This window comes from Crinia signifera, chromosome 4, assembly GCF_055691185.1.
Source record: "Crinia signifera chromosome 4, ASM5569118v1, whole genome shotgun sequence".
Lineage (NCBI taxonomy): Eukaryota > Metazoa > Chordata > Amphibia > Anura > Myobatrachidae > Crinia > Crinia signifera.
This window is the reverse complement of record NC_139220.1, coordinates 238,658,813-238,672,033: the sequence shown is the minus strand read 5'-3', so window position 1 is coordinate 238,672,033 and position 13,221 is coordinate 238,658,813. Positions and strand designations below refer to the sequence as shown.

The 13,221-nt window shown below is 43.6% G+C and overlaps 1 protein-coding gene across 1 annotated transcript in view; it reads left to right on the top strand.

Annotated features, from left to right (window-relative positions):
* The window catches only part of STRC (stereocilin), an 88,169-nt gene that overhangs the window by 55,858 nt on the left and 19,090 nt on the right, over nt 1-13,221 (top strand). The window contains exons 24-25 of the mRNA XM_083180221.1: nt 65-239; nt 1,113-1,282. Coding sequence (XP_083036347.1) covers nt 65-239; nt 1,113-1,282 — 345 coding nt within the window. The remainder of the gene's footprint in view (nt 1-64; nt 240-1,112; nt 1,283-13,221) is intronic.

The window sequence follows — 13,221 nt, the reverse complement described above, 5'->3', positions numbered from 1 at the left end:
ATACAACTTATGGAAGGAATTGGATGGCCTACATTTATCCCTGTATCTGTTGGCTTGTTGCAAGGATGTGCTGTCACCAGACATTTTGGAGTGGCTGCTAGAGAGCCAGAGAGAATGGGAAGCCAGTGACATTGGGAAGATCTGCACCAGACAAAGCTTACATCTGAAGAGCAGGACACGGAGGAACAAGATAGTCTTGGCATCTGCTATAACCACAAGTGGTTTTAGAGGCAATCGAGGTGAGATTTTGTGAGGATGACAGTTATTTTAACGCTTCTGACAAATATAGCTCTTGCAGAACTTTAGTTTGAAACCAAATAATGCCAGAAAACTATAAGTATGATGGTATGTCCGTTTGTAATGTATTAAATGGGAACACTGCCATGTTACCAATATCATTATTTAAATGCATCCCACTTTTATGTTCTAATCTGCTTTCCAATAATACTAACCTGTGTTGAAGTTATTGAAGTCTATGAACAACGTATATGCGTAGGACATCTCAACAGGCCGCTCCCTTAATTTGACTTCAAAGCATGAACTGCTCACCTACTGGTCTTGGGACCTTATTCAGGTCCGTTCGCAAAGGGCGTTTGTTGGCATGGGGACTGATGTTTTGCTGCTGCGCATGCGCATGCACCCAGGACAGCAGGCCGGGGGTGGGGTGTGTGCAGAGGGGTGGCGGGCGGCTCCATTAGCATAAGTTAATGCCCAGCATTTTATGGGCATTCCTATGAGTATAACGCGGGGTTTCTCATGCTAATCAGGCTGCGACGTGGGCACCGGGGGTGGCCAGCTGACATGAGCTGCCCGCCCACTTCCTTCTGAATGTGCACGCATATGTAAGGGTGCCTCAGAACACCCTTACATATGTGTGCACATTCCGCATCATTCGATGGTCGCCAACCATCGAATGATGTGGGTGTTCCCCTGCATGCTGCAAATGGATATTTATGTAAAACATCCATTCGCATTATAATATTTAAGCATTGCTGCTGCATCCATCGCTGAATCAGGCGCACAATGACTTCAGCACAGCTTAGATTGAGAAATAGAGAAGAGCAGATACCAGGTGAAATGGCTACATGGATGTGGTGTTCTTGTCTTCGCAGAGCCAATCCCTCGTTGTGCAGACCTTAGAATAACCTTCCCTTCTGCATGGAGCGCGGCTCAGATTGGTGGGATGCTGCTGTGGGAGTTTGAAGGCTGCCTGAGCATAATCACTGATGATCTGGATCTATTGGCTGACCAGGCCAAAGCTGCGCTAGCAAAAACTAAACAGGTAACATGTTCTACAATGCCATCAAGTTTAAACATCTCTGATTTGATATTATGTTATTTCATATACCAAACTTTTAACCCCTTCCCGACATTTGACGTATATATACGTCATGGCCGGGAAGTACTTCCCGACACATGACATATATATACGTCATGACTTCAAACTGTCACTGCGTCTAGAGACGCAGTGACAGAGGGACAATGTCTGCTGTCCCTGACAGCAGACATGTCCCTGCATGCCCAGGGGGGGCTGCGATGCCGCCCCCCCGTCGGCGATCGCTGTGATTGGCTGTTCAGTGTGAACAGCCATTCACAGCGTTTTCTGTGTCACCGGCGAATAACGTTCGCCGGTGACACGGGATCGGAGGTGATTGGTGCTGTAAAGTACAGCACCAATCACCGCGGGGTGTAAGGGTGACACTGGTGTCACCCCACCTCACCCCGCCCGCCCCCAAAGGCCGTGATTGGTTCGTCGGACCGACGGACCAATCACAGCCATGGAGGGGGGTTTAAACTAACGGTGACTGCACTGCAGACGCCATTCCGGTCTGGAATAGCGTGCAGTGCGGTCACCGTGCCCAGCTGTCGCCATTTACTGACCAGAACCTTGCTAAATACTTACCTGATCACTGCCTGGATCTTGCTTCCTCTTGTGACATCCTGTGCTGTGTTGTGCTGTGTTGTGCTGCTGCGAGTTATTAGATAGAGAGATAGAGAGAGAGAGATAGAGAGAGATAGAGAGGCCTAGTGACAGAGAGTGCTATATTTTGTGCTGCTGCAGTGTAAAAGAGTTATAGATAGAGAGATAGAGAGAGATAGAGAGAGATAGAGAGAGAGAGATAGAGAGAGATAGAGAGATAGTGACAGATTGTGCTATATATTTTTTATATAACTGACTGCTGCCCCCCCTTTTGTGCTGATCAGTATAAATTAACTGATCAGCAACTTTTTGGGGGCGCAGGTTTTTTTTATATATATATATATATATATATATACCTGTCAGTGCTGCTGCTGCAGTGTCATAGAGTGATAGATAGTGAGAGATAGAGAGATAGAGAGAGATAGTGACAGAGAGTGATAGAGACTGCTATATTTTGTGTCTGCTGCCCCCCTTTTGTGCACCCCCAGCAACTTTTTGGGCGTGCAGGGGTTATTTTTCATATATATAACTGTCAGTGCTGCTGCTGCAGTGTCATAGAGTGATAGATAGTGATAGATAGTGAGAGATAGAGAGAGATAGTGACAGAGAGTGATAGAGAGTGCTAAATTTTGTGTCTGCTGCCCCCGCCTTTTGTGCTGATCACTATATCTGAGGTGATCAGCAACTTTTTGGGGGTGCAGAGGTTTTTTTTTTTTTTATATATATATATACCTGCCAGTTGCACTGTCAGTTGCACCAAAGGTTGTGCACCTGCTGCCCCTGATCACTGATCATCTTTTTCGGCACAGGGTTGATCTATTTTTTTTTTTTTTGATCAAATTCCTGTTGCCTTTGAGCGCTGTTCAGTGACGGACGTTACTGACCAACATCTGTGCTCAATTTTTGGCGCAGGACCTTTTTTTTTTTTTTTTTAACCCCATCAATTTTTTTTTTTTAACCCCTTCAATTTATTTTTTTTTTTAACCCCTTCAATTTTTTTTTTTGTATAAAGTATTTTTTTTTTTCTGCACTACATACACACTACATACCCCCCGGGTTGAAATAAAGTTTGTACCCCCCCCTACACTATACACGTGTTGAAACATTTCACTACCAGTAACACAAAAATAAAAATGGCATCCCAAATGTCATCCCAAATGTCATCCCAAATGTCATCCCAGTCATCCAGAAGAATGTATTCAGCGGAGGAGGCATATGCCATGCTTGCCTCTGACTCTGACACAGCCAGTGATGCAAGCGGGGAATTTGAAGGATTCGTCTTAAGCTCCTCTTCCTCCTCTGGTGATGAGGGACCCCCTCAAAGACGCCCCCGTAGAGCAGCTGAGACCCACCCCCCAATAATTGATCTCGTATGGACCCCACCACCAGACAATTTTGAGCCCCAGGTTCCTGAGTTTTTGGCCATGCCAGGAATCCAATTTGATTCCACAGGTCTCAGAGAAATTGACTTTTTTAAATTATTTTTCTCTGATGATTTTATAAATTTAATGGTGGACCAAATTAATTTATATGCCCAGCAGTTTATTGCTCAAAACCCCACGTCATCATTTGCTAGGTGGACCCCTGTAGATGCAGTAGAGATGATGACGTTTTGGGGTCTGGTGTTTCATATGGGCATAGTAAAAAAGCCAGAAATTAGGCAATATTGGAGTACAGATGTTCTGTACAGCACCCCATTTTACCGTATGGCCATGCCCCGGGCTCGATTTGAGACGATCCTTAAATTTTTGCATTACAACGATAATGCACAGTGCCCACCCAGAGATGATCCCACCTTTGACCGGCTATTCAAAGTCAGGCCGGTCATTGATCATTTCAGTGCCAAATTTGAAGAGATGTACATCCCAGATAAATTCATTTGCATAGACGAGTCCCTTATACATTTTAAAGGAAGGGTTAAATTCCGCCAGTACCTTCCCAGTAAGAGGGCAAGGTATGGCATAAAAATGTATAAGCTGTGTAAAAGCACCTCAGGGTACACTCACAGGTTTAGGGTATATAAAGGGAAGGATTCAAGAATTGAACCGCCAGAATGCCCCCCCTCCCTCGTAGGTGAAAAATTGTCTGGGATTTAGTGCACCCCTTCCTGGATAAAGGTTATCACCTCTATGTGGATAACTTTTACACTAGCATCCCCCTGTTTAAGGCCCTTGGTTCAAGAGGTACAGCAGCTTGCGGTACTGTGCGCAAGAACCAAAGAGGCCTCCCAAAAACGCACATTGCCCAAGTAATGAGAAGGGGTGAAAGCAGGGGAATATGCACCGAAAATATGTTGTTGGTCAAATATAAGGACAAGAGGGATGTCCTTATACTGACAACAATTCACGGAGACAGTACCACCTCCGTCCCTGTACGAGGTACCAGTACCCACACCTCAAAACCTAATTGTATCCTGGATTACAATAGGTACATGGGCGGAGTGGATCTTTCAGATCAGGTACTGAAGCCGTACAGTGCCCTGCGGAAAACAAAATCTGGTACAAGAAGCTGGCCGTGTATATCATCCAGATGGCACTGTATAACGCTTACGTGCTATTCCGTTCTACCGGCCAGAGGGGGACATTTATGCACTTTCAAGAGGAAGTCATAAAGGGCCTAGTATTTGGGAACCAGCAGGCAGAGGGCCCCAGTACTTCTAGTACTGGCCCCCGTATTGTACCAGGGCAGCATTTTCCGAACAAAATCCCCTCCACTGCAAGAAAGGGCAGGACACAAAAAAGGTGCAAAGTTTGCTATAAAAAGGGAATAAGAAAGGAAACTATTTTCCACTGTGAAACTTGCCCCGACAAACCCGGCCTATGTATAAAGGAGTGTTTTAAAATATACCACACATCTATGGATTATTAGGTTCATCATTTAACCGTGCTTCGGGGGTCTTGCTAATGCCACATAGCACCCACCATTCATTCCACCAGAATCTGAGCTGCAAAATCCAAAAATCACTCCTTCCCTTCTGAGTCCTGCCATGCACCCAACTGGTATTTTTTGGTCACATATGAGGCATTGCCATACTCGGGAGAAATTGGGGCACAGATTTTGGGGTGCTTTTTCTCCTTCATACCTTATGAAAATGAAAAATTTTGAGCCAGAACTGCATTTTTGTGTAAAAAAATGTAATTTTTCATTTTCACTGCCCAGTTGTACCACAATTGGTGAAACCCCTGGGGGTTTGAAATGTACACTATACCCCTAGATGAATTCCCTGAGGGGTGTAGTTTGCAAAATGGGGTCACTTGTGGGGGGGTTCCACTGTGTTGGTGCTTTGGGGGTCTTGCTAATGCGACATAGCACCCACCAACATTCCACCAGAATTTGTGCTGCAAAATCCAAATATCACTCCTTCCCTTCTGAGTCCTGCCACTTTTTGGTCACACATGAGGCATTGCCGTACTCGGGAGAAATTGGGGCACAGATTTTGGGGTGCTTTTTCTCCTTCATACCTTCTGAAAATGAAAAATTTTGAGCCAGAACTGCATTTTTGTGTAAAAAAATGTAATTTTTCATTTTCACTGCCCAGTTGTATCAAAATTGGTGAAACCCCTGGGGGTTTGAAATGTACACTATACCCCTAGATGAATTCCCTGAGGAGTGTAGTTTGCAAAATGGGGTCACTTGTGGGGTGGTTCCACTGTATTGGTGCTTTGGGGGTCTTGCTAATGCGACATAGCACCCACCAACATTCCACCAGAATTTGTGCTGCAAAATCCAAATATCACTCCTTCCCTTCTGAGTCCTGCCACTTTTTGGTCACACATGAGGCATTGCCGTACTCGGGAGAAATTGGGGCACAGATTTTGGGGTGCTTTTTCTCCTTCATACCTTCTGAAAATGAAAAATTTTGAGCCAGAACTGCATTTTTGTGTAAAAAAATGTAATTTTTCATTTTCACTGCCCAGTTGTATCAAAATTGGTGAAACCCCTGGGGGTTTGAAATGTACACTATACCCCTAGATAAATTCCCTGAGGGGTGTAGTTTGCAAAATGGGGTCACTTGTGGGGGGGTTCCACTGTATTGGTGCTTTGGGGGTCTTGCTAATGCGACATAGCACCCACCAACATTCCACCACCAAAAATCACTCCTTCCCTTCTGAGTCCTGCCATGCACCCAACTGGTATTTTTTGGTCACATATGAGGCATTGCCATACTCGGGAGAAATTGGGGCACAGATTTTGGGGTGCTTTTTCTCCTTCATACCTTATGAAAATGAAAAATTTTGAGCCAGAACTGCATTTTTGTGTAAAAAAATGTAATTTTTCATTTTCACTGCCCAGTTGTATCAAAATTGGTGAAACCCCTGGGGGTTTGAAATGTACACTATACCCCTAGATGAATTCCCTGAGGGGTGTAGTTTGCAAAATGGGGTCACTTGTGGGGGGGTTCCACTGTATTGGTGCTTGGGGGGTCTTGCTAATGCAACATAGCACCCACCAACATTCCACCAGAATCTGAGCTGCAAAATCCAAAAATCACTCCTTCCTTTCTGAGTCCTGCCATGCACCCAAATGGTATTTTTTGGTCACATGTGAGGCATTGCCGTACTCGGGAGAAATTGGGGCACAGATTTTGGGGTGCTTTGTCTCCTTCATACCTTCTGAAAATGAAAAATTTTGAGCCAGAACTGCATTTTTGTGTAAAAAAATGTAATTTTTCATTTTCACTGCCCAGTTGTATCAAAATTGGTGAAACCCCTGGGGGTTTGAAATGTACACTATACCCCTAGATGAATTCCCTGAGGGGTGTAGTTTGCAAAATGGGGTCACTTGTGGGGGGGTTCCACTGTATTGGTGCTTTGGGGGTCTTGCTAATGCGACATAGCACCCACCAACATTCCACCACCAAAAATCACTCCTTCCCTTCTGAGTCCTGCCATGCACCCAACTGGTATTTTTTGGTCACATATGAGGCATTGCCATACTCGGGAGAAATTGGGGCACAGATTTTGGGGTGCTTTTTCTCCTTCATACCTTATGAAAATGAAAATTTTTGAGCCAGAACTGCATTTTTGTGTAAAAAAATGTAATTTTTCATTTTCACTGCCCAGTTGTATCAAAATTGGTGAAACCCCTGGGGGTTTGAAATGTACACTATACCCCTAGATGAATTCCCTGAGGGGTGTAGTTTGCAAAATGGGGTCACTTGTGGGGGGGTTCCACTGTATTGGTGCTTGGGGGGTCTTGCTAATGCAACATAGCACCCACCAACATTCCACCAGAATCTGAGCTGCAAAATCCAAAAATCACTCCTTCCTTTCTGAGTCCTGCCATGCACCCAAATGGTACTTTTTGGTCACATGTGAGGCATTGCCGTACTCGGGAGAAATTGGGGCACAGATTTTGGGGTGCTTTGTCTCCTTCATTCCTTGTGAAAATGAAAAATTTTGAGCCAGAACTGCATTTTTGTGTAAAAAATGTAATTTTGCATTTGCACAGCCCAGTTGTATCAAAATTGGTGAAACCCCTGGGGGTTTGAAATGTACACTATACCCCTTGATGAATTCCCTGAGGGGTGTAGTTTGCAAAATGGGGTCACTTGTGGGGGGGTTCCACTGTATTGGTGCTTGGGGGGTCTTGCTAATGCGACATAGCACCCACCAAAATTCCACCAGAATCTGAGCTGCAAAATCCAAAAATCACTCCTTCCCTTCTGAGTCCTGCCATGCACCCAAATGGTATTTTTGGTCACATGTGAGGCATTGCCGTACTCAGGAGAAATTGGGGCACAGATTTTGGGGTGCTTTTTCTCCTTCATACCTTCTGAAAATGAAAAATTTTGAGCCAGAACTGCATTTTTGTGTAAAAAAATGTAATTTTTCATTTTCACTGCCCAGTTGTATCAAAATTGGTGAAACCCCTGGGGGTTTGAAATGTACACTATACCCCTAGATGAATTCCCTGAGGGGTGTAGTTTGCAAAATGGGGTCACTTGTGGGGGGGTTCCACTGTATTGGTGCTTCGGGGGTCTTGCTAATGCGACATAGCACCCACCAACATTCCACCACCAAAAATCACTCCTTCCCTTCTGAGTCCTGCCATGCACCCAACTGGTATTTTTTGGTCACATATGAGGCATTGCCATACTCGGGAGAAATTGGGGCACAGATTTTGGGATGCTTTTTATCCTTCATACCTTATGAAAATGAAAAATTTTGAGCCAGAACTGCATTTTTGTGTAAAAAAAATGTAATTTTTCATTTTCACTGCCCAGTTGTATCAAAATTGGTGAAACCCCTGGGGGTTTGAAATGTACACTATACCCCTAGATGAATTCCCTGAGGGGTGTAGTTTGCAAAATGGGGTCACTTGTGGGGGGGTTCCACTGTATTGGTGCTTGGGGGGTCTTGCTAATGCAACATAGCAAAAAAAGGTTGTTGGTCACAAAAGTGGCCCAGGGGCGCCTGAGTGGAGTTGTTTTGCTGGAGCTGCGGTCTCTGGATATGGGAAGTCAGGCCCAAAAAAGATACATGGAAGAAAAGGGGGATTTGAGACCGCGCTCACTAAAAGATATGTGCAACAGGTATACTTAAAACATTTATTATGAAAATTGGGTACATATAAATATAAAAATGCAATAAAAAGATTGGGGGGTATCACAAGTAAAATGATAAAAGCAGGGATATTCACCCACAGTCCAGTCGTGGTAATGTCCTGTATCCGTTCCTATAGTACCTCCAGATGAATGTTTTAAAGAATGTCAATTGCAATAAGATAACTGTTGGTCTCCAAACCAGGGAGCTCCCGATGTTGGGGGGTGCTCTACCTGGTGGGCTTGGTGTTGTTGCCACTTGGTTTCCTTGATGGGAGTGATGTTAATCTCCTAACCAGGGAGCTCCTGATGGTGGGTGGTGCTCTACCTGGTGGGCCTGCTGGTATTGCCGCTTGATTCAAGGATGGAGACGATTCTGGAGGTTGGTCCGGTTTCAGGATAAGGATGAAGAGAATATCTGTAAGTAAGGGTGTCCCTGCTCCCCTTCACCAACGCGTTTCGCTATGAGCTTTATCAAGGTGATACCTGTGATGTGCACTAGTGGGGTTTATATACCCTCAATGGGAGGGAAAATCAGTTTACACCTGTTGCACAGTGATTAGAACATTCATGTGTTAAACCATTATACATTTCCTATTAGAAGAGACAGAATAGGAGACAAAACCATACCCCTTTGGGTATCCCAATTCAAAAAACGAGCAGTATAAAGCATAAAAATTAAGCAGAACACTTAACTTACTAGAGAGATCCGTTTCCGGATATCCGGTGCCATCATTTCCGGATTGGTGAACCGCATATGCGCTCCACTAGTGATAGAAATAGACTGTGGCTATACGGGCGGTTTATGCCCTTATTAAAGATGGCCGCGTCTGTACTTCCGGGATCGCGGCACCGCGAAAAGGCTGTTTCCCCGGGTGTTACTCACAATGCAGTACTTTTGTGACCAAGAGATTAGTGCCTATGGGGTCAGCGTTCCTATAGTAAATTGCGCTGTGCTATTCAGTAATTCTTCTTCATGGAGCGCATATGCAGTTTTACAATGGCACAAAATATGAACACATCAATTATGTCAGATATGTTGAGTAGATAGAAGCTATTTGGTGAGGACATTTTCATGTAAGTGAGAACAGAGATACAGAAAAAGATCATTCAGACCAGATAGCAATTTATCTGGATTAAAGGTAGACAATAGAAATCGTACATTCTTGGATAGTAACAGTAAACAGTATATAATGCATCATGAAGTATATTATTTAGAAGATACTGTTTGGTCCCTACTGTATATATATATAGAGATAGATTTCGGTTTCCATTATCTAGCAGAGAGGTACACGGATTTTTATTTAGAATGTTTATACACACATTGCTGTACCCACATTATTATTCAAATTTTGTGTAGTGACAGCTATGTTAGGATGTTTATGGAACTATGTACTCTGTCGTTTTATTTACATATGGACATTTTTCTCGGAGTGAGGAGTAAGATTACACCAAGATTCCTATGTTCTGAAATTTGTCAGAACAGAGGGAAGCAGAGGGGGGGGGGGGGGGGGGGGAGTGATAGGGAAAGGGGGGGGGGGAAAGCCAGAGGTTTGATGCACAACAAGAGATCTATAGTTAATTGCATGGTATTTTTTTTTTTTTTTTTTTTTTTATATATTGGAACATTATATATACACACTATTCTTCGCTGGTGCTTAGGGGGAACATTCATATGGGGGAGGAGGTACATCCACATGAGGGAGGGTCAATCTACACATAAGTTCTTCATAGCTTGTTTATATTTCCTAAATTACAGTGTTTAGTTCCACGGCTTCGTTAAGCCCCCCCGGGTGTATAGAATCCATTCTGTACATCCAGTACACCTCTTGTCGGCACAGAGTTTTGTACCTGTCTCCTCCACGTGCAGTTCGTGCAACGTGTTCTAGGCCTACCAGTCTGAGGCTCCTGGGGTCTCCTCCATGGACCTCATGGAAGTGACGGGAGACACTATGTGTTTGTACGTGCTTCATTATGTTCCTTCTATGTTCAAGGAAACGGATCTTGGTTTTCCTTGTAGTGCGTCCTATATATGTAAATTGACATTCGCAGGTTAGCATGTAAATAGTGTAGCTGGTGTTACAATTAATAAAGCTGTTGATCTTTATTTCCATGCCTGCTTTATCTTCTACGGAGTGACGAGTCCTGGATTCTATATGTTGACATGTTATACATCTTGTTGCACCACACCTGAAGAAACCTTTTGGTTGGCCTCCAAGCCAGGTGCTTGGGCCTGTTTCTTCAGGTGGGGTGGTTATCGATTTCAAAAAACTGGGGGCTAAGGAGTTTTTAATTGTTTTATTTTTCTTAAAGACAAACAGTGGTTTAGGAGGAATTACATCTACTAAAAGGTGGTCTTGTTTTAATATTTTATAGTTTTTACCTACTATTCGCTTAATTTCATTTGAGTGGCTGTTGTAGGTGGATATAAATGTAATGTGTTGATTCTTTTCTTGAGGCTGTTTAGGTTTGGTTTGGAGTAATGTTTCCCTATCTAGGGACAGTACTTCTTCATAGGCTTTTGTTGTTATTTCTTTCGGGTATCCTCTTTGGGAAAATGAATGGAGCATGTCCCCTGCTTGTTTTTCAAACGTTTCTCTATTTGTACAATTGCGATATAATCGCATTATTTGACCTTTCGGAATCCCTTTTTTCCAAGGTGGATAGTGGGCACTGTCATAGTGCAAGTAGGCATTAGTGCCCACTTCCTTAATGTAATTAGATGTAATTATTCTGGAGCCGTCTGCCTCAATGGTCAGATCCAGGAAGGTAGTCCGTTTCCTGTCTAGGTGATGAGTGAACTGTAAATTATAATTGTTGGAATTAAGGTGCTCAACAAATAAAAGTGCAGAGGTGTGATCCCCATCCCAAATAATAAATAGATCGTCAATGTAACGGCCATAGAGGACCAGGTTCGCCCCGAACTCGCCCCCCCAAATGTAATGCTCTTCTACCTCCCCCATATATAGGTTCGCGTAGCTGGGGGCGAACCTGGTCCCCATGGCCGTTCCCATTGTCTGTAAATAAAAAGTGTCCTGGGGGAGAGACACCAGAGGTTTATCACGGATTCTATTTCTTACATATTACGTCACAATTATTTTCTTTTTCAGGACACTTTTTATTTACAGACAATGGGAACGGCCATGGGGACCAGGTTCGCCCCCAGCTACGCGAACCTATATATGGGGGAGGTAGAAGAGCATTACATTTGGGGGGGCGAGTTCGGGGCGAACCTGGTCCTCTATGGCCGTTACATTGACGATCTATTTATTATTTGGGATGGGGATCACACCTCTGCACTTTTATTTGTTGAGCACCTTAATTCCAACAATTATAATTTACAGTTCACTCATCACCTAGACAGGAAACGGACTACCTTCCTGGATCTGACCATTGAGGCAGACGGCTCCAGAATAATTACATCTAATTACATTAAGGAAGTGGGCACTAATGCCTACTTGCACTATGACAGTGCCCACTATCCACCTTGGAAAAAAGGGATTCCGAAAGGTCAAATAATGCGATTATATCGCAATTGTACAAATAGAGAAACGTTTGAAAAACAAGCAGGGGACATGCTCCATTCATTTTCCCAAAGAGGATACCCGAAAGAAATAACAACAAAAGCCTATGAAGAAGTACTGTCCCTAGATAGGGAAACATTACTCCAAACCAAACCTAAACAGCCTCAAGAAAAGAATCAACACATTACATTTATATCCACCTACAACAGCCACTCAAATGAAATTAAGCGAATAGTAGGTAAAAACTATAAAATATTAAAACAAGACCACCTTTTAGTAGATGTAATTCCTCCTAAACCACTGTTTGTCTTTAAGAAAAATAAAACAATTAAAAACTCCTTAGCCCCCAGTTTTTTGAAATCGATAACCACCCCACCTGAAGAAACAGGCCCAAGCACCTGGCTTGGAGGCCAACCAAAAGGTTTCTTCAGGTGTGGTGCAACAAGATGTATAACATGTCAACATATAGAATCCAGGACTCGTCACTCCGTAGAAGATAAAGCAGGCATGGAAATAAAGATCAACAGCTTTATTAATTGTAACACCAGCTACACTATTTACATGCTAACCTGCGAATGTCAATTTACATATATAGGACGCACTACAAGGAAAACCAAGATCCGTTTCCTTGAACATAGAAGGAACATAATGAAGCACGTACAAACACATAGTGTCTCCCGTCACTTCCATGAGGTCCATGGAGGAGACCCCAGGAGCCTCAGACTGGTAGGCCTAGAACACGTTGCACGAACTGCACGTGGAGGAGACAGGTACAAAACTCTGTGCCGACAAGAGGTGTACTGGATGTACAGAATGGATTCTATACACCCGGGGGGGCTTAACGAAGCCGTGGAACTAAACACTGTAATTTAGGAAATATAAACAAGCTATGAAGAACTTATGTGTAGATTGACCCTCCCTCATGTGGATGTACCTCCTCCCCCATATGAATGTTCCCCCTAAGCACCAGCGAAGAATAGTGTGTATATATAATGTTCCAATATATAAAAAAAAAAAAAAAAAAAAAAAAAATACCATGCAATTAACTATAGATCTCTTGTTGTGCATCAAACCTCTGGCTTTTCCCCCCCCCCTTTCCCTATCACTCCCCCCCCCCCCCCCCCTCTGCTTCCCTCTGTTCTGACAAATTTCAGAACATAGGAATCTTGGTGTAATCTTACTCCTCACTCCGAGAAAAATGTCCATATGTAAATAAAACGACAGAGTACATA